General features: G+C 41.9%; 1 protein-coding gene across 4 annotated transcripts in view; it reads right to left on the bottom strand.

Annotated features, from left to right (window-relative positions):
* Positions 1-24,468, bottom strand: part of NUP153 (nucleoporin 153) — a 63,315-nt gene extending 38,847 nt beyond the window's left edge. For 3 of the 4 annotated variants that reach the window (XM_077810623.1, XM_077810624.1, XM_077810621.1), the window contains exons 1-2: positions 24,357-24,468; positions 203-419 (exon numbers count right to left, since the gene is read on the bottom strand). In XM_077810623.1, coding sequence (XP_077666749.1) covers positions 203-419; positions 24,357-24,461 — 322 coding nt within the window. In that variant the 5' untranslated portion in view covers positions 24,462-24,468. The remainder of the gene's footprint in view (positions 1-202; positions 420-24,356) is intronic. The other variant, XM_077810622.1, reaches the window with a different exon arrangement.
* Positions 24,469-25,221: the final 753 nt, after the last annotated feature.

A 25,221-nucleotide genomic window follows, 5' to 3' on the forward strand; every position in this document is an offset into this window, starting at 1 on the left:
CAGAGAACACAGGAAGACAATGTTTCAAATGATACGTTTGCACTTAAAATTGAAAAAAGTTATTAAAACATTTGTGTCAGAATTTGTAAAATCGCTTTTCCTTCCAATTTCTCTTAAGTTATAATTAATTCGGAAATGTAAATTTATTAATAAAGATTATTCAACTAACTGGCTACAGTTTTGATTGCAAACTCCCACATACCTTCTAAATTAATTCTTGTTGACTCAGGAGTGACTCTCCCATCAAACACTGGGGTGTCATCATCTGCATAACCATGATGGTAGTTTACTGGAGTTTCCTGCTGGCTTGTAGGTTCGCTTGCATCTACACATTCATCTTCACTTTTATTGAAATACCTTTGTAACCACCCTGGTACGATATTCTTCACTGATTCTGTAACTCTACTAATGATTCCCTGCTTGAAAAAGAAAGTGCTTATATTTAACCACAAGCATGAACTCAAAAATATATTTTGACATACAACATTACACAGATACTAAAGACACGTCAGGCAAGAGCTGCTGAGAAAATGAATACAACAGACAAAAAGTTCAAACCCTTAAAGAAAGTATTATATTCCTCGAGGACAAATAAGATGACTATTCATTGGACAATTTATTTACTTACTGCATCAGAGTTTTTAATCTCCCTGATGCCCTTCTCTCACCTAATTCTCACAACTCTGATTGAACTTCAAGAGACAGTCACTAAGCTACATTCTTCCTCCAGTTTGTGAGACGACCTTCTTCCTACCCCTTCTCTTAGTGCTTGTCTACACGTGGAGTTGCTCCTGATTAATTCCATACGTGAATATTCTTTTGCTAGAATAAATGTGTCCCTATGTGGACTTAAACAGGAACAACTATATGTGCAAAGAAACCATTAGTCAACATCTACAGTGACATCAAGCTACTTCCAACAAACCATGAACCTCATGATTTTTTGCTCATGGCACTTTAAACATTGACTACTTGTATCAAAATCTATAAAATACTATGCTTTGAACAGATATCTGTATCCTCTGATGAACTGTTAACATGAGTGAGTAATCAATGCTGATTTATCATTGTTATATTGATGTTACTGAAAAAGAGTCATCAATTGGTCATTAAGTTTTGAGGGCTGAAGACAGTGTGCTCTTGAACTAAGTTGCTGTTGAAACTTAGTTGGAAGAAACTTGGCTACATTTCAATAGCATCTATGGCATCAAGAATGTATCTATGTGGGACTGTCAAAATAATTAGTGTTCTGCTCTTCTACCTTGGTTAAGTTTCACTCAATGACACATTTAATCTTTAAGAACTCCCAAAACCTAATTTTTTGCACTTTTTAAAATACACAAATGCTTTTGTTTTCCATTTAATAATTCTTGGCAAGGTTTATATTTTACTTTAGAAGACTATGATTTCATTACTTCTGTCTACACGTCACTTGATTCCTACTGTTCCTTTTACTTCAGGCATGTCGAGTCATTATTTAGACACCATTTGGTAATCACTAAACATTAATCATCTATTTGAAGTATTGATCAACAGCTTTCAACTCTATTACAGTTAGAATGAGAAATACCCTACTGAATTCTACACATTTTGAAATGAGAAAAGATGAGCTAACCAGATTTGTATAGAATCACTATATCAGATACTACAAACACCTTCAAAGTGTTCAGACCCTCTGTAAAAAGTTCAATTTCAAAACACTTCAGTGTCAGCACTCCAGTCAATTCCATCCACTAGTCATGCTCTTCAACCCCCTGATTCAGCAAGATGCATAAGTATACGCTAACTCTTAGTACCTAAGTAGTCCCTCTAACTTTAAATAGGACTACTTAAGCATATACTTAACTAAGAACTTGAGCAGTCCTATTTAAAGTAAATGGGACAACACAAGTGCTTAAAGTTAGGCTCATTCTTAACTACCTTACTGAACCTGGGTCTAGGTTTCTAGGTAATTATGTAACTTTTCTTTCTTAATAGACAGAACAAGAACCTTGCTGTACTCAACTTTCTAGAATAAAAGTTATTCACAGACTGAAATCAGAGACTTTCTAACAAAAAAAGTCTTTCAAATAAGTTCATATAAACACTTGTGATGGAAGTTAAAAAAAAAAAAAATGAAAAAGGCTTGCATAACCAGCTTGGATGGCTTTTTTCCTGCAGAAAAAGTTCCACAGCTGGTTGATCTGAAAGAAAGTGGTGTCATTCTAGCTTTCCTTGTTTAAATACGGAATCTTGTTTACAAATACCATCATACAGATCACAACAGACACACAAATGTACACAATATGTAATCCATACTTACTACTAAGATAGCACTTGGCGTCTTGTACCGTACAAACACTAAACCTCAGCTTCCCTACAGGGATAGTTGACTGTATCCAAATCACACAACGAAACAGATTTAATCATGATCTAGTTACGCAGTCCACTGAATCATTTCTTTCCAATTTGAAGGAAAAATAAATGTAACACAATATATAAGAAAACACTACAAAACTGTTCATAGCATGTCAGGTTATTTCACTCAAGCAGTAATTTGAAACTGGAATTTCAGAGGACTTAAAAAAATGCAAAACTGTCAGTTCACGTTCTGTTTCTACTATATCAAAATCAATAGACTTGTGGCAGGACATTATGAATGTTGTTCCTCAATGTTTCAAAAGCAAACAAAACTAAACTATGTGGACTTCATGTAGAAGATTATATATAAACATGATCAAATGAGTAAACTGAAGATTCAAACTACTTAAACTGAGGAAGAAAAGATATTACAGATGACTTTTGCTCTGTCATAATTGAATAGCAGCAACGAGGCACCTCCCAGAGTGGTGTTGGTGGGAGCCAACCAGAACAGTGGATTTCAGAATTAACACCATTAAAATGTGTTGTGCCAGTTCACACCTCAAAGCTACCATCAGAGATTGTCTGTGGACTCAGGCAGACATTACTGTATGGGTTATATCCTGGTCATGTTTTCAAGTTTTCCTTCACAACCACAAGGGCTAGGAACAGAACTTTTATTTTATATTAAAGCTTTCTTTCCAGAAGCTGGAGCCCTAGGCACATGTCTACAGTGCCAACACCTTAACCTGGCCTTCCTATAAGATGCCATTTGTTGATTTTTTTAAATTATTTTTTGTAATTGACTAAGAAAATTTATCCGCTTGTTCAGGGTAGGAAGGATGGTTCAGTGCATCGGACACTGGACGGGAATGTCAGAGACATGGACTAAATTCCTGGCTTGGCCACAGGCTTCCTGTGTGACTTTGGGCAAATCACAAACTATCCTGTATAGGCATTATATTTATTTAGCCCTATGGCAGACAGCTATTGAATTAGATAATCTCTCACACGTTACAGCAGTTTCAGATGCTATTGTTAGTAATAACAATAACAGTTTGACCAGTTTAAATTCATTTACATCTTATTCTCATTCTAGTGTAAACAGTAGGAAAACACTACAAATCATAGAAACATGGAATCCTGGAAATAAGACAGGCAGTTGAAGAACAGATATTTGAAAACATACAGTACTAATCTTCAATTATCCACATTCTGCATCTGGTTCTGCTTACTGTCGGAAGACAGGATACTGGGCTAGATGGACAATTGTTCTGACCCTGTATGGCCATTCTTATGTTCTTAACTCTATTAAAAAAATAACACTAGTACTATCTAGAAGAGGTGGTAGTACCTACAGTTTTGGCTGATTATTTAGAAGTAATTTTGATGGCTATTTAGTACATACAAAGATGCAACTCTGAAATCAAGTCAAGCCTCTATCTAGGATGAAGATTTGACTAGCAGCTGTAACCAGTATAAATGAATGTTAAAATTCAGTGGGGAGGGGGGTTTAAATATCCACTCTTCAAAAGGAATCACAAGCAGAAATAAGAAGTATATAAAACAAATAAATGTGCAAACTGTTTATGTCACAATTTCATTCCCCAACTTTATTTTAAAATAACCCTTCCGTTCCTTTAGCTTACTTTCTGCATCTGAGACCTTGTCTACACTGGTCGTAGTGTGTAGGGTACATGTAACTACAGACTACAGTGAAAGGCCTGCTGCATCCACACTCACTACTGCGAAAGGCTGTGGTGGCAGGAAGCAATGGGGAAAGCCTCTGGCAGGGAAGAGCTGTTGGAACGTTTCCCCACTGCCTTCCCCCTTCCGGAACTTTCCCTTACTGCAGGAGTCTTTCATTGTGGTGGGGAAAAGCTCCAGCAACAAGGAGACGGTAGGACACTACACTGCTAAAAGTAGCAGTATAGATCCAGGAAGCACTGCTTGGGCACGTACAGAGCCATGTAGGGTATATACCCTAAGGCAGTGGCTCTCAACCAGGGGTCTGGGGCCCCCTGGGGGGCTGTGAGCAGGTTTCAGGGGGTCCGGGAAGCCTGACTGGCGTTAGACTTGCTAGGGTTCAGGGCAGCAAGCCAAAGCCCCATCATGCAGGACTGCAGCCCAGGACCCCGAGCCCTGCCACATGGGGCTGAAGCTGAAGACTAAGCAACTTAGCTTTGCGGGGCCCCCTGTGGTGTGGGACCCCAGGCAATTGCCCTGCCTACTACCCCCTAGCACCGGTCCTGGCTTTTATATGCAGAAAAATATTGTTGTGGCACAGCTGGGCCGTGAAGTTTTTATAGCATGTTGGGGGGGCCTCAGAAAAGAAAAGGGTTGAGAACTCTTGCCCTAGGATTAGGCATGTAGGTCACTCTACTCATCTAAGCTGTGCCTCACCAACTACATTGCCATTTATACCCCTGGTAGCTGGGTGTACAGTGTCTGTAAATGTAGATATACCATGAAACTACTTTATGTATGTGACAGTTTCACCTATTTGCATTGGCCTTTCACACAGCAAAAGGAAAGAAAAAAAATTTTAAAAGAAGAAAACGTGTTTGAAAAACTACAACAAGTAGTAAGGGAACCCAGAGCAAGTGTGTTATATGAAACTGCATTCAATTCTTTTCTTTAAAAAAACTGATTAGATTTCAAGCCAACAGCATTAAAGATCAGCTGCAAAATTGCAATTTGCCTTAATGTACTTAATGAAGCTAAAAGACTATGCATGAAGTTCAGATCATACCTTCAAATAGTCAAAGGTATACACTCACTAATGTAAATAACAAGTGGAAATTAGCCACCAATAAGCATCTTTATTAGGCTGTAAATGTTCACATCCAGCCAAGTTCTCAGGATTTTTCTTTTTCTTGTCAGAATTTACTCTAATTTCTTAGAATGCATGAATCTCAAAATGAAACTGCATATTGCTATGCCTAAGTAACAAAGTGATCTTGAAGTATTACTCCTGGGGGAATTCTACACCACCATGCAAGCACAGAATTAATGTCCCCCCCAGATTCTCCCCTTCCCCGCAGAATAATTGATTCTGATGGGGAAGTGAAGGGAAGTTGCAACTACATCTTTCGCTCACCAGGGGCTGATGTGGCATTAGAAGAGAGGCAGCTGGCCCATGGACTGGAGCAGCCAGCTGTGGAGAGGGAGGGGGCAGAGGCTACCTTCTTCACAGAGCCCTGCGCACGGGGCCTTTAAGGATGCACTGGATGGAAGGGGGGAGAAGAGAGAGGCACACAAGGGGCTGCTGGGGGGGGGGTCACACAGATGGGGGTTTAGAAGGGCTAATGGGGGGCAGATTGTGGTGGGGGAACAGCAGCTAATGGGGTGACAACATTGAGCCAGGGTTGAATGGGGTGGGGGTACAGGGCCACACAGGGATAGAGGGAGTGGGGATGGTTGAGTGGGGGTGCAGGGACATATGGGGACAGGAGCAGCTATGCCTGGCTGAATGGGGAGTGGGGGTGCAGGGACATATGGGGACATATGCCAATATGCCTGGCTGAATGGGATGCACGAACACATGGGGACGGGGAGGAGGGGTTCAGGGACACATGGGAACAGGGGCAGACGTGTGTCTGAATGGCAGAGGCTAGGGGTCAGCCCGGTTCTGCATGGGGGAGGCTCCCCAACTCTCTAACAATCCTTCCCTCTCTCCCCCCCAAAAAAACTGTTCCATACTTCTCACACCTACACCCAACAACCTGCCAAGTTTACTCCCAGGCTCCTCCCAAGCAATTACTTCTCTGACCCTCAGCTCTCCATTACCCCGACTTCCACAAGCCTTTGGGCTGCTTTTGAGGGGTGTGGGAAATACGTTTCTGTATTGTAGTTTAAATGAATTATTACTCAAAGTTCTATATTGACATGCCTAGTAAGGACTCTGTCAAAAAAACATTTCCTGAATCTTTTTTGTTGTCTGTATTGTTACAGACATACTTGAAGACCCGTATTTTGAAATAAATTACCAAGTGATTGAAACTGGCATGATTATATTGTGTTATTTTGACAAATAAAATATACAGAATTTTAAAATATTGTGTGCAGAATTTTTAATTTTGGGTGCAGAATTCCCCCAGGAGTAAAGTATGACAGAACAGCATATTTGGCCCTTTTTATTATTATTATTATTAAATGAAGCATTGGTAAGTTTCTGATTTAATATCAGTATTTTGCTCCGAACAACGTTACTGGCATGCCACCAATTACATAACCCTTTGGAATGTTTGCTTCATTTAGGGCAATTGGAATACTTCCAAAATTTTGTTTCTAAAATCCTGAATGAAGGATTGTGTCTCTTGATACCAGCTTGTTTTTCTTTCATTATTTGAACTGAGACCTGGAAATGCTTTAAAAAATATCTAGTTAGTTTACTAGATCCAAACATCCCAGAGAAGATACTGCAGCGTTCTACATTTTAGTACTGCTTGCAAATCTGCAAAGCAAACACCCAGCCTATCATTACCAACAATCCACATTATATACGCTACAAGAGAAGTCATACCCAGACATTCACGGTTCTAAGGAATTCAGGTTACCAGTTGGTTAAAGCCTGTTCCTGCCCTGCTCCCCCAGTACTGAGGGTCTTTGTCTAGGTAAATAAATTCTATGTTTATATCCTATAGTATATAGTGTAAACATTTCATAAAACCACATAAGATTGGAAAATGCGAGACTACAGGCTGCATGCAAGCCTTAGTAATATGTTGTGCCTGTCACTGATCAATTCTATCAGAGCACATGCTAGGTATAACACCTTGAGAAAGCCATCAATTACAACACTGAAAAGAAAAAAAGAAAAAGAAAAATTTAAAATACTAATATGCACCTTAACCACTATTATGGGCACTACGCTAAAATGCAAGGAAAAATTGAGAGGAATCTCTGGCAATCCTAAAGTCTATGATTCTATGATTCTAAGAGAGACTGGGGATTTAGATAACTGTATTTGTTTGCATCAAGACTTCTATATTTACATAGTGTAAAATACATCTACAATTGAACAAAAACATAATTTAGAACTGTAATAATGGAAAGCCAGCTCAAAACCGATGATACTGGTGCTATTCATATAAAGAAAAATTGTTTCAGACTAAAATTAGAACCTTTATTTAAAAACAGGCAAGGCAGCAGGATGGCAAAGTAGAGTACAACACTCCTGACAAATACTTTGACATGTACTGAATAGAAAATCATCCAGAAATACCTTTTCCAATCCATCTCAGATTTCGTGCTTATATGGGCCCTTCACCATATTATCTGAATGCTTACATAGTATTTAAAAATAGGAATAACAACCCTCTCCCCTCCCTTCCTTCCTAGTCTGTAAAAAAAAAAAATAGCTCAATTAACTTTTTGTATGTTTACTTGTGAGTTCAGTGGAAGAGCTGTCTGATTTTGCTCTCCCTAACTACGTTATATGTGGAGAGAGAATGACGAAGAAATATGATTCACAATTAATTCTAAAAGTGGTGATGTCTATGAATATCATCACTTCTTATGAGAGTTCCATTACCAAAGTCCAGCTCCCATAAAAGTTCCGTCTCCACATTTACAAACTTCCACCTATTGGTCAACAGTTTTATTCTTCCAGTGGAATGTAGCTATCGTGCAAGGTCATCAGAGAAAAGGCAATCTCTCAGGGAGAGGGGAGATAGCACCACTCCCATGAAGAGCTTTGAAATTTAGGACAGATAACTTCTCTATTCAATGGGGAGACCGCACAGAAAATGGACAACTGAAGTGATCTGTTTGTGACAATTTGCGTTGCTAAGAACCCCCAAGATAAAACAGAATCATAACTTAACACCTTTGGCCAAAATACTTAGCAAATAAATGACTATCAGAATTTAAAGTCCTCAATTAGATGTATGAACAATTAGCTGCATCATACTTAATTAAGAACAGTGAAAGTGGGGCTACGTTACTGTGCAGAGTAAGATTTCAAATAAATTAAGCATGAAAATAAAAATGTGAGACACTAGTAAGGACAAGTCTCTTGTGCTTTTTTCTTTTTTTTTAATCTATGAAGGACTCATTCACACATGATGCACACTCATATATGATGAAGTGATAGATGACCTATCCTACGGTAACCTTCTAAAAAATTGTTTAAATGTGATTGCATAACCTGAATGTGTGTGTGTGTGTTCGGGGTGGGTGGGTGGGTGGGTGGGGGTGTTTGCTTTGTTTAATGTATATGGACAGAAATGCCTTATTTAGACTAGAAAAATTAGGCCCCACAATTTATCAGTAGAATCAGTCTAACACATGTAGGAACAATGATATAAACTGTAGCATAGACAGGACATATGCATTTTTACCAATGTATCATCTAACCCTTGGAATGGAGAAAGAAAGGTTACTTATCTTATAGTAACTGGAGTACAAGATGTGTAGTCACTGTGGGTGTGAATACACTCTGTACATTGGGGACCAGAAACTCTTCAACAGCAGCATCCATTGGTCTGCACTTGCGCCTCCTTGTGCTTTCAACTGAGGGCATAAAGGGCAGTGCAGACCAACTGCCTCTCCAGTTGTGATTCTAACATGGATCCCAAAAGGAGCTGAGCAAAGGAAGGCAGTCTTGAATATTCAAAGGCACCACACATCTCAAATAACTCTAGTTACTGTAAGGTAAGTAATCTTCCTTTCTTCTTCAAGTGCTAGTCCCTATGGATATTCACTGTGGGTGACTCCCAAGCAGTGCTCATTAAGGAAGAGGGCACAAGGAAGTTTGTTATATCACAGAGTGCAGGACTGCTGTGCTAAAGGAAGCATTTCACAGCCAAAGCTTGGACCAGGGCATAATGCCTGGTGAAGGTGAATACAGAGCCCTAAGTAGCTGCTCTGCATATCTCTGAGAGCAGGATTCCCTGTAATGAGAGTACTGACAGCACTTGGACTCTCACAGAATGGGCCCTGACAGTTTGAGGAGGATGGACTTTTATACGATCATAGCACAGAATGATGCAGGAGGAAATCCACTTAGAGACCCTTTGGGAAGAGACAGCCTTTTCCTTCACTGTTTCAGCAACAGTGCCAAACACACCTTGGGGACTTCCAAAAAGGTGCCATTCTGTGCAGGTAGAAGGCCAGAGACCTACACAAGTCCAAGGAATGGAGTCGTGCCCCCTGCATTCTCAGGTTTTTGGAAGGTGAACAGTCTAGTTAAGGTGAAATTCAGAAGGTATTTTAGGTATGAACTTTGGATGTAGTCACAAAGAAAACTAGTTCTAGTGAAAAACTGTATAAGGCAGGTCCACTATAAGGAACCCAAGCTCCCCAACCCTTTTAGCAGAGGTAACTGGTATCAAGAAGCGACATTCAAGGAAGGTGCAGAAAGGAACAGAAAGCCAAGAGTTCAAATGGTCATCTCATGAGAGAAGAGAGGATGAGGCTCAGATCCTAGGCAAGGACTAGTTTTGCAATTTGAATGTCCTTATGATATGCTTCAGGAACTTTGCAGTAGTAGGATGAGTAAAGACTGAGTAGTCTTCCCCACTGGGTGGGAAGAGCTAAGAGCTGCCATATGTACCCACTGGGAGCTGACAGACAAGCCACATGTCTTTTGCAAGACAAGATACTCCAGAACAAGAGGAATGCCCAAACCCTCTGATGAGTAGCCATTTGACATGTCCGGGACCTATTTGTCCATTGTAATAGTGTGCCACATCAGAAGGAAATGGACCAGGTGGCCTCTGAAGGGGACAGCAGCAGACATTGTGGAGACTGGCTGTCAATCCTCAGGTGCTGCAACACAAGAAGCAGCTGACACTAAACTGGAGGATTGTGATGCAGGGTGCCTACACAGCTGGATCCTCTGTCATTGCTTTAGGGGTTCACACATCTTCTGTTGGAAGAAGATGGTGGTTGATGTCAAGGCAGAAAGGAGACCTGGAGTATTTTCTACACAGTGCCAAAGTACTCAGAGAGCAGAGGGTATGCAGTCACTTGTTTTGTCCCTAATGAGATTATGACCTTCAAAGGGAAAGCCCTCAAGGGTGGTTTGGACATCCCAGAGGAACCCCAAGGCCAGCAGCCATGATGCCCATCTCATGATTATGGATTGTGACACTACATCAAGGGACACCTGGAGACAAGATCTTGACACTAGTTTTCCCACATCCAGGATGGCCTGGAACTAAGGTCTGTTTTCCTGAAGGAGCTTGCTATAATTCAAGAAGTTATACTTAAACACTGAAGTTGGTAGTTTGCTATTCAGAATGCTAAACTAAGCTGACAAAAACATCTTTCTTCCAAAGAGCTCAAGTCCTTTGGTATTTTTATTCAGTGAAGTGGATTTGGGCTGAGGTAGCTGGCTTCTTGTTGTAACTCCTTGGACCACCAAGGAATTGGAGGTAGGGTGGGAAAACAGAAATTCCACGCTTTTGCGGAGAGCAAAGTAGCATTTCTCAGCCCTCTCTGGGGCACAGGTTGCAGTAATGTGCACGATAAATCGGACAGGTTCCATGATGACCTTGCCAATCTGGACTGCCATTTAAAACGGAGACGTAGCCTGGAGGATGTGCAAAAGCAAGTAGGCTGGATCCTGGAACTCCTCTAGTGGAATTTGGAGAGCATCTGTGATTCTCCTGAGGTGATCCTGGGACTGTTTAAAATAATCTAGGGGTAATGGAGATGCTGGTGATAGTGCCTCATGTGGAGAGGACAAGGTTTCACTGGTGGATCCAGCTGCTCCCTCTCCAACAGCTGCTCCCTTGGTGACTAGTAGTGGTAACCACTACTGGGCCCAGAACATAGGGTCCTCATATTCAGGTGCCTGGAGGTACGGTTCCCAGGGACCTCAACAGAGATATAGGATGGGGTGTAGGGGTACTTGTGGGGGTCCACATCAAGAGTACCATTAGTCTCAGGACAACAAATGCTGTTGGGGAGCACATGAGGGCAAGCGAGTGCATTTGGAAGCAGTCTGGGTTGATGGCTCTTTGTCGGGTATCTGGAGGGTCAGTCAGTACAAGCTCATTTTGGTTTGATGAACAGGATTCTTCATGTTCCAGTGGTGGGGCTGGTGGCGTAATGGGATGGTTCCCACCAATCAGGAGCAAGGACAAGCAGGAAGTAGAGAGCATCAGGCTGACCTCTTTCTCCAGCTGCTTCACAGTATTGGCGAATGAATGGAGAGTCGATGGAGTGGAGATCTCCTGGAGCAGGATCAGTTCAGAGAAAATCAGAGATGTCAGGTCTGCATACATAGCTACGTCTTCCAGAAGATTACAGGGCCTTGAGCTGATTGATGTCTTTGGCTTTGTCTAGACCATTGGTGCTGTCTTGAAGGAGGAGGATCTGTAAGTGGCTGGCACCACTGAAATGGAGGAGGGGGGGAGAATCCCTTCTGACTTTATGAGGCATAGGCGTTGTTAACGTCCTTCAATGTGTGGCACTGGGGCACTGGAAGCTCCCAGTACCACCAACACTGCCTTTTTAGTACAAGCTCTGAGTGCACCTGTTCCGGGGTGCAAAGTCTCAGGTGGTGCTAGAGGAAGAGGTGAGGCAGACCTGTTTTTCAAAGATTTATGTGGGGACTTGTCCCTCTTCTTGTGTTTGCCCTTGTCCTTCTCCTGCCTCTGCCTCATGGAGCCCCTGTGCTTGGTGAAGGACTTTGAACCACTGGTACCAGATGGCAGAGGAACACTGCCCAGTGACGCCAAACAGGTTGAAGGGAAGCAGGAGGGTTCAGGATACAAGCAGGGTCTCATGGCGAGCTACATGAAGTGTTTTCAGCGCCTGAGTTCATGAGACTACCTTGTACATGGAGGGGAAAGAGCAAGAGATGCCACACCTCAAGGGCATGTGAACCTCCCCAAGGCAATACAGGCACCTGTCATGCAGGTCGCTCGCCAGGAAGACCCAGGGGCAGGCCAGGCAAGGCTTAAAGCATGGTACCTTGGGCATAATAGGTAAACAAGACAAAGGGGAGATAATGGAGGAGGACCCTCAATTCTCCACTAATTAGCACTAAAACTAGACTAAACTATCTCAGCTAAAATATTGTTTACAATATTTACAGATTCTAGGTAGGAGAATGAAGAAGAGAAGAATGGACACAAGGTTCTGGAGAGGTGGTCAGTCTGCGCTGCCCCTTCTGCCGTCATATGAAAGCATGAGGAGGTGCAAGGTGCAAACCAACAGACACTGCTAATGAAGAGTTTCTGGTCACAGGCAAACAAAGCATTCATAGTGAATATCCAAAACGATCAGCACTCGAAGAAGTGACAAGTTATTGGCGTAGACTACATACCGACACTTTTATCATCATATCATGTAGACTGCGCTGAGCCACTGTAGCCATCGGGGCTGTCAAATGATGGGGAAAATTGCAGTGAGATTGTGTTAACATACAGGGGAGCAGGGTTTGTAGAGTATGAGGTAGTGAGATTCTGGCATGTAAGGAGAGAGCAACCATGTTGGTGAAGATGCAAGTACAGGAAATGAAGAAACCAGGGAAGCACTAGAATGTTATTGCTTTCTCCACCCATCACATCTGATAAAGTTTGCTGAGGAATTAAGTCACTCTGCACATCTCTTTACTCCTGTGGGAATTCTGCACCAAAAAATTAAAACTTCTGCACACTATTTTAAAATTCTGCATATTTTGACAAAACAACACAATATAATCATGCCAGTTTCAATCACTTGGCAATTTATTTCAAAATACCTGTCAGCAAGTATAACTGTAACAATACAGACAACATAAAAGATTCAGGAAATGTTTTTTGACAAACAGATTCCTTGCTTGGCATATTAATACTGAACTTGATGTATCTTTGTTGATAGTTATCTTTTTTTTTTTTCAGTGAAATGAAACATTTCATTTAAACAAAGTCATTATATAAAAATATGCTGTATAAAAGTACAGTGGAACCCTGATTATCTGATCTAATTGGGATCTGGGCCAGATTGGATAAACAAAAATCCAGATAAACTGGAGAATGGGTGATTGGGGCTCCCACCATCAGATGTGGGCAGCTGGGGCTCTGGCTGTCACAAATTCTGCATGAAAAATTAAATTCTGCATTGTGCAGTGGCACAGAATTCCAGCAGGAGTATCTGTTGGATGGAGAAAACAAGGAAACACTAGCCAAACCCTGCCTTCTTCTCATGTTGTACCCCAGCGCTCCTTACATACTACCCCCATCATTCCCTGCCCCCAAACTCCAAGCACCTCTGCTACCTTGACAAATTCTTTACCCTCTAACCCAAAACCTCCCAATCACTTGCTGCCATTGCCTCCATAAAAATCCTTGTCATTTTCCCCCATGCCCACAACTTTCATATACAAACGTTAACTAGGACCTTGAATTTTTAAGGTAGTAAAAACTCATATACTTTCACAGTGAAGCAACATATTCTTATCTTAATGTCTTGCGGAGGTCATAATTAAACCTTTGCATTTCTTTGAGATTTGGAGAAACTGGATGCGTGCTTTCTGGGTAGATATATATGGGAAGTGAAAGTTTGTTGTGGAAGTAAAGAATCTATTGCTTTGTTTACAAAAGAATTTCCTATTAATGTTATTACTCGTTCAGCTGAACCCATGTTAGCAACAGTGGGAGCTCAAGCATAGACAAGACTTTGGCAGCTTTAATTAACATAGCAGTAAAGCCAATCGAAGCCACTAGAGCCTTGTCTACTAGGGAACCCCAACTGTGCCAATGCCAGTTGGCATCAGCAGGAATTTCTTTGTTAGAGTCTTTGAAGGTTTGGGACTGGTGAGACTAGAGCAATAAACTACATGAACTGAAGCTGCTCCGGGTGTTAGTGTAGCCTAACTGGTGATTTCCTGGATTTTTTGTGACTGCGTTGATAGGAAATGCACTTTAGTAACATTCTCTAAGACAATTAAGCGAACGTGTATGTAAAAATATCAACTAGGATTAAAACTTAGTTCAACATGTTATCTGTCCATGCAAGAAAGAAAAAAAAGTGCTATAATATGGCTTAAACACAATCATGTTTAAATGTGGTTAATTTTGTAGGCAGGTCCCAATTTGGTTTTTTCTAAGCTCTGTTTAGAATGCACTTCAACAATATTAGCAAAGAGTGGGTTCTAGCACCATTATGCATACATAACGTAAAAGACCGCTATGCCCACCCAAGACTTACGATTTTTATTCTTTCATTACCACAGTTGCAGCAATACAAGCTGGGAGCATTAATATAAAACTAACTAACACTGTAAACACTGACTGTGTCATCTAGCTGCCCAGAACTTCCTAAGTGTTTTTAGCATTGTAGCAGGGTCTACACTAGGAAAATTACTCATTGATTACAAGTGGTGTCAGCAGTTGGCTTGGTTTTGTTTACTCTCTAGCCATATGATTTAACAGGATCTGTATAAGACAAAAACACTTCAAGAATCAATGCTGTACTGTCTTTACCTCCCTTCCTTATTATAGACTGAGCCAATATATGATAGAGCTATTGTGATTCAAACACTGAACGTGCCAATCCTATTATGTATTCATCTCATCTTGTTCACAAGTCCTCCCTATTAGTGAAGACGCAATTTTTGAGTTAGACATGAACTCTGTAGCGTTTTACTGTAGATACTACCTACACCAATGGGAAGGATTCTCCCATTAGCACAAGAAGAATTCTTCCATCAACCTAGCACTGTCTATACCAGGGATTAGGTTGGCATAGCTACATCTCTCAGGGGAGCGTGTATTTTCACACCAGAGAGACATAGCTATACCCATGTAAAATCCTAATGTAGACTATACTTGAATTTGAAACTTTGCATGTATAGAGAGCCCTTATTTAGAAGTAGCATCTTGTTAAGTTTGGGTGATGAAATGGGAAATATTAAAGTAAGGTAAATAATTGAAAAGTCACTTCTTATGCTCAGTGGCCATCTATGATTTTTAGCATGGCTCAACAAAGCTCTATCAACTTTTAAGCATCATACAGGGGCTTTGTCTACAGCAGAAGAGTTAGGATCCAAAATTCACTTTTGGGTAGCAACAGTGGAAGTTGTAGTTACTTTAGTCAGGGCTCAAGAGTTTTTAAATCTACATTTTGTCTAATCCTGCTATGTGTTCTCTGACCAGTCTGATAAACACAAGGATTGCCACTTGGACAATGTGCTTAAGGGAGATTGTAAGTATCCCACTGAAGCACACAACAAGGTCCTCTGAAGACAGATGCAACATCAGTCACAAGATAAACCAGTGGTTGCAAAAATGGCAGATTCTGCAGTTTCATCATGGTTGTCTACAATTTCTGATTCATTCTGTAGTGTTTTGTATATTCTAATCTTCTGTTAAAAACAAAACTGCTCTACATTATAAAAATTGCACTGGTGTAACTAAACACTGGTGTAAACTAAACACTAAACACTGGTGTAACTAAACAAATTGACTTAAGCTAAACAGATGTAAGATTGAAAACTGTTTAAGTGAATCTATACTAGAGGTTTGAACATGTGGGTATAGTTTGTCTAATGTAGACCAGTCCCAATTTTCTTCTTCACTGGTGAAGATTAAGGTGCCCCAATATGTTTCTAACCTATATGGAAGATGTCTGCAGCCAAGATGGTAATAACAGCTCTCCTGTTCTATTCATTTCAGTGAGGTGTGAACATCAAAACCAAATTGGAACTATTTCAATTCAAATACGATCAGTCAAAACATTTTGTCTCTCTCAAAAAAACAAAACACAAGAAACATCAATTTAATATTATATATTAAGGCAATGTTAAGGTTACAAAGTGCAAATCAAAAATATATATTGAATGTGGGCAAGTTAATGTCACTAATGTTAATACCCATATCCCCAACTTGTGTGTATTTATATCTGTAATTTTAAGATTTCATTAGCAATTTTTTTTTATTTTAATTAACCTGAGGTGAGCGTGCTGAAAGCCCTAAGTAGCATCATATACTGTGAAGATTCAGGACACTGCTCCTTTATTTCCTAAATTTTCCACACAGATGGTAGTCATGTCAATTAATGCACTACTAGAAGGCAATCAGGACTTGCCTACATTAGAAAAGTTCCACCAGTTTAATTAAGTCTATTAAAAACCGATCTCGTTAATACAGTGCAACTCATTAATACAGATATACTTAAACCTGTTTGACCCTTACTAACCAAATTAGGATAAAATAATTTAAAGTGAGAGTTAAATCAGTTTAAGTACAGCTATATTAGAGATCTGCGCTAATTTAATTCACTTGATTTAAATTTTTTAAGACAATTTGTAGACCAGCCTACAACTCCATAGCAATAGCTGCAGTAAAAAAAAAATATGAATGGAATTTGTTAATTTGTAATTTGTATAAGGATCTTGAGTGGATCACTGCAGACGACATGGCTCTGGGAAGAAGGATAAAGGAGTTTGAGGCACAAGTGGTGTTCTCGTCCATCCTCCCTGTGGAAGGAAAAGGCCCAGGTAGAGACCGTCGAATCGTGGAAGTCAATGAATGGCTACACAGGTGGTGTCGGAGAGAAGACTTTGGATTGTTTGACCATGGGATGGTGTTCCAAGAAGAAGGATTGCTAGGCGGAGATGGGCTCCACCTAATGAAGAGAGGGAAGAGCATCTTCATAAGCAGGCTGGCTAACCTAGCGAGGAGGGCTTTACACTAGGTTCACTGGGGGAAGGAGACCAAAGCCCTGAGGTAAGTGGGATACCAGGAGGAAGCACGAGCAGGAGAGCGCAAGAGAGGAGAACTCCTGCCTCATACTGAAAAAGCAGGATGATCAGCGATGTATCTTAAGTGCCTATATACAAATGCAAGAAACCTGGGAAACAAGCAAGGAAAACTGGAAGTCCTGGCACAGTCAAGGAATTATGATGTGATTGGAATAACAGAGACTTGGTGGAATAACTCACATGACTGGAGTACTATCATAGATGGATATAAACTGTTCAAGAAGGACAGGAAGGGCAGAAAAGGTGGGGGAGTTGCACTGTATGTAAGAGAGCAGTGTGACTGCTCAGAGCTCCAGTATGAAACTGCAGAAAAACCGGGGAGTCTCCGGATTAAATTTAGAAGCGTGAGCAACAAGGGGGGTGATGTGGTGGAAGTCTGCTGCAGACCACCAGACCAGGGGGATGAGGTGGACGAGGCTTTCTTCACTCTACTAACAGAAGTTACTAGAGCACAGGCCCTGGTTCTCATGGGGGACTTCAATCACCCCGATATCTGCTGGGAGAGCAATACAGGAGTGCACAGACAATCCAGGAAGATTTTGGAAAGTGTAGGGGACAATTTCCTGGTGCAAGTGCTGGAGGAACCAACTAGGGGAAGTGCTCTTCTTAACCTGCTGCTCACAAACAGGGAAGAATTCGTACGGGAAGCAAAAGTGGATGGGAACCTGGGAAACAGTGACCATGAGATGGTCGAGTTCAGGATCTTGACAAAAGGAAGAAAGGAGAGCAGCAGAATAAGGACTCTGGACTTCGGAAAAGCAGACTTCAGCTCCCTCAGGGAACTGATGGGCAGGATCCCCTGGGAGAATAAAATGAAGAGGAAAGGAGTCCAGAAGAGCTGGCTGTATTTTAAAGAATCCTTATTGAGGTTGCAGGAACAAACCATCCCGATGTGTAGAAAGAACAGTAAATATGGCAGGCGACCAGTGAAATCCTTGCTGATCTTAAACACAAAAAAGCTAACAAGAAGTGGAAGACTGGACAAATGACCAGGGAGAAGTATAAAAACATTCCTCATGCATGCAGGAGTGAAATCAGGAAGGCCAAATCACAATTGGAGTTGCAACTAGCAAGAGATGTTAAGAGTAACAAGAAGGGTTTCTATAGGTGTTAGCAACAAGAAGGTGGTCAGGGAAAGAGTGGGCCCCTTACTGAAAGGGGGAGGCAACCCAGTGACAGGATGTGAAAAAAGCTAATGTACTCAATGCATTTTTTGCCTCTGCCTTCACGAACAAGTTCAGTTCCCAGACTACTGCACTGGGCAGCACAGTATCGGGAGGAGGGGACCAGCCCTCTGTGGAGAAAGAAGCTGTTCAGGACTATTTAGAAAAGCTGGAAGAGCACAAGTCCATGGGGCCAGATGCACTGCATCTGAGAGTGCTAAAGGAGTTGGCGGATGTGATTGCAGAGCCATTGGCCATTATCTTTGAAAAATCATGGCGAGCGGGGGAGGTCGCGGATGACTGGAAAAAGGCTAATGTAGTGCCCATCTTTAAAAAAAGGAAGGAGGAGGATCCGGGAAACTACAGGCCAGTCAGCTTCACCTCAGTCCCTGGAAAAATCCTGGAGCAGGTCCTCAAGGAATCAATTTTTAAGCACTTTGAGGAGAGGAAAGTGATCAGGAACAGTCAGCATGGATTCACCAAGGGCAAGTCATGCCTGACTAACCTAATTGCCTTCTATGATGAGATAACTGGCTCTGTGGATGAGGGGAAAGCAGTGGACGTGTTATTCCTTGACTTTAGCAAAGCTTTTGACACGGTCTCCCACAGTATTCTTGGCAGCCAGTTAAAGAAGTATGGGCTGGATAAATGGACTATAAGGTGGATAGAAAGTTGGCTAGATCGTCAGGTTCAACGGGTAGCGATCAATGGCTCCATGTCTAGTTGGCAGCCGGTATCAAGCGGAGTGCCCCAAGGGTCGGTCCTGGGGCCGGTTTTGTTCAATATCTTCATTAATGATCTGGAGGATGGCGTGGACTGCACCCTCAGATGACACTAAACTGGGAGGTGGCAGATATGCTGGAGGGTAGGGATAGGATACAGAGGGACCTAGACAAATTAGAGGATTGGACCAAAAGAAATCTGATGAGGTTCAAGGACAAGTGCAGAGTTAAACGGATATAATAAAATTGATATAACTCCCCGTGTGAACGATTTTCTCCAGAATAAAAACTTACATCACTTAGAAAGAGGCTTTAAGTTAAATAAACCTGGGGGGACACACTTTTTCCAGAACAAAAATATCCACACCTGGAGTTATACTGGTTTACGTTCACAGCTCAGCAGCTATGAGTATAACTTTCCACCACAGTCCACCCTTTAAATCATTTTTAAACCAGTTTAATTAAAGTGGAGTGATCCCCTGTGCTTTCATTTTAGTTTATCTTAAATTTGTTCAACAGTCTTAAACTGAACCAGAAAGGACTGCTCTAAAACCAAAATAAGAGCGTCCAAACAGGGGTTTTTACCTGTTTAACAATATTGGTTTAAATTCCCATTTCAGATTAAATCAGTGCAACTTTGTGTGCACAAGCCTTCAATAAGTGTTTTGACAGTGGGATAAAGAAGAAATGGCAGATATTTGAAGTGTCGAAGAAATAAACCACTCACTCAATCTGGTGAATGCCCAGACAATGGGACAGACTGAGATATATCCGATGGCAACGCCTGAAAGTTGTCCAAATTTTTCGTGGCTATTCTTGGAAAGAATCAGATTTGAGACTAAATACAGAAAGAGTGGACAAACTGAGGAATAATCCCAAGGTTCTGTTCTAATGAGTCAAAATTAAAAATTTGACTACAAGAAAGGGTTTCTGCAAAGTAGCATTTTGGAATACCCAGCATAATTATTACTTCTATAGCACGAGTGACCACACGGGTATATTATACAAAATGTAGTACAGACCAGGGATTCTCAACATTTCATAGCAGATCATGTATTAACAGAAAGATTATATTGGGGACCATTTTTTCTCCTGTGTCACTGTGCAGAATACCTCCCTTTCACAATTTGCAGTTGCACAATATTTATGCATTAAATACAATATCAGAAAAAGATTATGAACAATTCAATCAATTTTTTGCTATCTTTCATGTGACACAGCAGCTGGAAAAATAGAAGAGCCTGCACCACATGATCTGTCAGTTTTCCGTAAGTCAGCAGTGGTCCACGGACCACTTTCAGAAACAGTAATATAGACAAAAAAATGTAGGCATGTTCTTACTCTGAAAGAATCTCATACTCTAAACTGATGGATAAACTACCTAGGATAAGATACAACAACAGGATGTAAACATTATTTCTCTGCTTCAGAAAGGACTTTTCTCCATTACAAACTTTATTCTTCCATTGGGAATGAAAGAACCTAAGCCTTGAGACAGAACTGAAGTATATACCAATAAGGACAATAAGGACGGTTATGAACCTATAGTCTCGTCTACATTTGTGATGGAACTACATGCTAATATGAGTTCCCTGGTCAACATACCCTAATGAACCCTGCTATAAATTGTTTCACAAAACTATACTAAGCTATATTTAAAGTGAGTTGAGATAGACGAAAATTGGTAAAAATGCCTGTATCCACTCTACATTAGCATTTCCAGCTTTACTAGCACAACTGCTAAACTAAATGTGAGACAACTGCTAAAAATTCTCAGTGTAGATAGGCCCCTGTGGAGTAGGAGTCATTTTTATGCTAATGGTGGAAACTGTGTTAATACCTGCTAATAAGAACCATAGTTAAACGCTGTTCTTGATAACATGGTTGCCACCTACGTATAGATGGTACCAGAGATAAAACATGAGCTGAAATGAACTACAGCCCAATTCTTGAAAGACGACAAACTTTTAAAACCTGTTAGTGTTCAGTTTCTTACACCTACTGAACTAAAGTTTGTAGAGACAGACACACAAAATACTCAAATGAACATTATTATCCCTAAACTAAAAAATCTCCGACTCATTTACAGAATATCACCAAATTATACTGTTGATTGCAAAATTCTAAAAGTTATGCCTAATCATGAGACTTTTTTTTCCTAGGATGATTCAGCAGCAGACAATGAGAAGATGTTCCTCACAGAGCAGGACAGGTAGGTCAGATATATGACAAATTTTTCTCTCTTTTGGCTCTTGTATTTCATGTCACTCAGAAGCAAAACAACCAACAGTTTAGAATGAAAAGGAGTACTTGTGGCACCTTAGAGACTAACCAATTTATTTGAGCATAAGCTTTCGTGAGCTACAGCTCACTTTATCGGATGCTGTAGCTCACGAAAGCTTATGCTCAAATAAATTGGTTAGTCTCTAAGGTGCCACAAGTACTCCTTTTCTTTCTGCGAATACAGACTAACACGGCTGTTACTCTGAAACCAGTTTAGAATGAGGGATTGTTCATGTGCATGTGAAAAAAAAAAAGATTTAAAGCACTGGTACGTGCAGGATTAGGCCTGAAAGAGCAATTGCTCTGCATGCGCAGACCCAGGTATCAAGCCTCAACAACTTCAGTGGGGTTCCAGATGCTCAAAGCAATTTGCATGACCAGGACTTGGGAGGGGGATGCAATACTTCAGCTCCATCAATGTAGTTGCACTTGTGCAAACCCCTTGTGAAGATATACTACCCTGGTACAGCTTAACCAGGTTTCAAACACAGGTAACCCAGTTCAAGTCACTTTTTACACCAGTGCACAAAAAGGTAGACAACTCCTTAAAAGTACAGATGACATATCTCCAAGATTAAAACCATTAGTCTGAATCTCAACGTGAAAATACAGGTTGGTGGCAGGTTTTAAAAAGCCTCGCCAGTAAAAACTGACTTACCCAAGGAGGAAAAACAAATAATTGTGCTTTCAGGCTTTACAATTTTTGCCTGAAAAATTTAGTTTTAAAGCATTATAATAAAGAAAGCAATTTTCTTATTACACCAAGTTACATCTGTAAATTTGACCAGTACATTCAAGTATCTATTCTTAGGCCCTGATCCTACAAATATTCCCAAACACATGCTTACTTCAGCACTTATCCAAATGAACCCATTGGGAATATACAAAGACAACACAACTGGTGCATTTAGACTAGAGGATTGGGTCCACAATTACTATAGTAAACCCTTCCATACATCTCCTTCAAAGTTTCTCCTCAACTAGCAGTGATCAACACATTCATTACTTGCTATTTCAATACTTCTTTAGCTTTTACACAAACGTTTCAATACTACACTTAGAGATGAAGAAACTGATTTTTACTGTTTAGACGTCATTAAACCACTATCTCCTAGAGCAGCGGTTCTCAAACTTTTGTACTGGTGACCCCATTGATATAGCAAGCCACTGAGTGCGACCTCCCATATAAGATACATAAAAAAGTGTTTTTAATTAACACTATTATAAATGCTGGAGGTGAAGCAGGGTTTGGGGTGGAGGCTGACAGCTCGCGACCCCCTACGTGATAACCTCATGACCCTCTCAGGGGTCCCGACCCCCAGTTTGAGAACCCCTGTCCTAGAGCTTCAGCGACAGATGCAGAACAGTGTTACACAATTGTAAAAATATACTTAAGGCTGCAGAAAAATTACAATTCCTTTCTATTATTCTGAGAAGCAGTATGTTATAAGATTTATGTATGACAGACCCTCACTTTATATACAAACAGAACATAACTGAATTGCCTGGCTTCTCAAATTACTCATTAAATAATGTATTAACCTAGTTCAACATTTACATAAACACATTCCCAAATGTATGCATACATATATACCCACACAGATGAGATTTCTACAGTACATAGGTATATGAGCACGCTAAAACTCCTAGAAACACACACAGTAATAATGAAGGATCTATTTGCCTGTCCACCAGCCATCCCACCTAGTTTCTGGATTTTTATCTACAAATGCCCTGCAGTATCAAGTGCTGTAGTATATAAACAAGTTATTTTGTTATTTATCCACCACTTCAGCAAGATTTAAAAAAACAAAACATATTTTAATATTATTACTTATACGGTATTAGCATCCACAATGTGCTAGCAACCGAATGCTACAAAGAATGACAGTACCAAAAAAAATTTATGTGAGGGGCTGAAGATTATGAACTATTAGCCTACTGAATTATCACAAGGACAACTAACTTCATACTGCTCTTATAAAGTGGTTTGTAAGATGTTTTGAAACTTGTAAATAAGAATCAAAGATTTGGTCAAATCTCAAAATTCACTGTATTCTAACTAACACCTATTTAAGATAATGTCATTCTAGAGCAATGGTTCTCAAACTTTTGTACTGGTGACACATTACACATAGCAAGCCTCTGAGTGCAACCCCCCCCCCATAAATTAAAAACACTTTTTAATATATTTAACACCATTATAAATGCTGGAGGTGAAGCGGGGTTTAGGGTGGAGGCTGACAGCTTGTGACCCCCCCATGTAATAACCTTCCAACCCCCTAAGGGGTCCCAACCCCACTTTGAGAACCCCTGTTCTAGAGGTTTATCCTGATTGTGTATGTTTCCCCAAACGTGAACACAAATTATTCCTCCTGATAAATATCTTTTAGCAATCTGAGTTGGAAAGCATCTAGTAAATTGGGCATTATAGAAAAAGATTGTATCAAGAGTGGAGCTACACCACCCCAAAGGCCCAGAGATATTACAGGATGGGCAGAGTAAAGTTTACATCCTGGGAAAATCTGCACCCTACGCGCATCTGTGTGACAGGAAACGCTCTCCAGATTTTTCCTTCCAATGTTTTATTTTCCCCTTCCCGCCCCATCAAAGCTGTCTAAGGCAAACTGAGACGGGGTTAATTCACACATGGCACCAAGTGCTAAACACGTTTCCTCTTCCCTCTCTTGACCCCTCCCTGCTTCACCAAAAAAAAAAAAAAAAAAAAAAAAAAAAAAGGGGCAGGAAATCCCTAACTCCCCCGCCCCCCCGCGCGCTCCCAGAGGGAAATCCCAAACCCCTCCCCGCTGCCCAAGAGGAAACCCCCACACATGCATACCGGCCCCAGCGCATGGGAAAACCTCCCCCACACGCCCCCCCAGCCCCGCAGGAACCCCCCAGCTTCCCTTATCCCCCCACCCCACCCCGGGCCGCGGCTCCTCACACGCCCCCAGCAGCCCGATCCCCCACGCGGCCTCGCCGCCCCCGGGCTCCACGTGGGTTCCCAGCCCGCGGGGCCTGGATAGACCGGGGATCCTCCGCCCGGCCGGGCGGCTCCCAGACCCCGCGGGCCCCGGGCCGGGCGGGCCGCCGTGAGTCAGAGCCCCCGGCCTGGCAGAGCGGCGCGGCCCATCCCCGGCCTCTCACCTGCTTGTTTCTCGGGTAGGGCTTCGCGGCGCCCAGGTGGTACCGCCGGGTCCGGATCTTCCCCCCTCCAGTGCCGCCGCCGCCGCCTCCCCCGCCCGAGGCCATGCTGGGATCCGGCCCCCCGGCGCAGAGCGGGCCCGGCCCCCGCTCACCCCCCCTTCCCCCCGCGGCCTGGCCGCGCCGCGCGCTCCCTCCTTCCCCTCTGTGCTGTCACTGTCACTATGGAGATGCCCCCGCCACGCGCCGCAAGGCCTGTCTCGCGGACTCCGAGGCCTCACGCGCCTGCTGCCGGCTCCGTCCCGCCCGCGCCGCGGCCGACTCCGTGCACCCCTCCCCCCGGCCCGACCAACCACACAGCGCCCGCCCGGGCAGGCCGCGTCACTAACTCCCGCACAAGTGGATGCGTCATCCTGCTGCGTCTTACCCAGAAGCTAGTGCGCCCCACCTCAAACGCTCATGGGAAGTGTAGTTTCGGGAAGTGGCAGGAGCAGCTGGCGCTGGGAGAAGGGCAGGTAGGGACCGAGCCAGGTTAAGGCCAGGGGTGTTTTTTTCCCAGCTCCAATCGCAGTTTGCATTTAGCAGAACTCCACCCTTATTGCTCTTTAGATCGTGTGGGGTTTTTTAAGGCTAGCGTGTGGATTATTTAGCGCTCAACATAATTTTGGAGGCTTCAGGTTGACAATGTTGCTGTGTGCATTCATGTTATATCAGCACATATGCTGGTGGATGATTTCTACTCTGCAGCGATCAAAAATATTTGAATCAATATAATCAGAAAATGCGGTAAAGAAAAGTAACATCTGCCACTGGATCCATAACTGCTTTGGTCCACAAGGCCAGATTATGGTTGGCTGTTATGAAAGCC

Source organism: Eretmochelys imbricata, chromosome 2, assembly GCF_965152235.1.
Source record: "Eretmochelys imbricata isolate rEreImb1 chromosome 2, rEreImb1.hap1, whole genome shotgun sequence".
NCBI lineage: Eukaryota > Metazoa > Chordata > Testudines > Cheloniidae > Eretmochelys > Eretmochelys imbricata.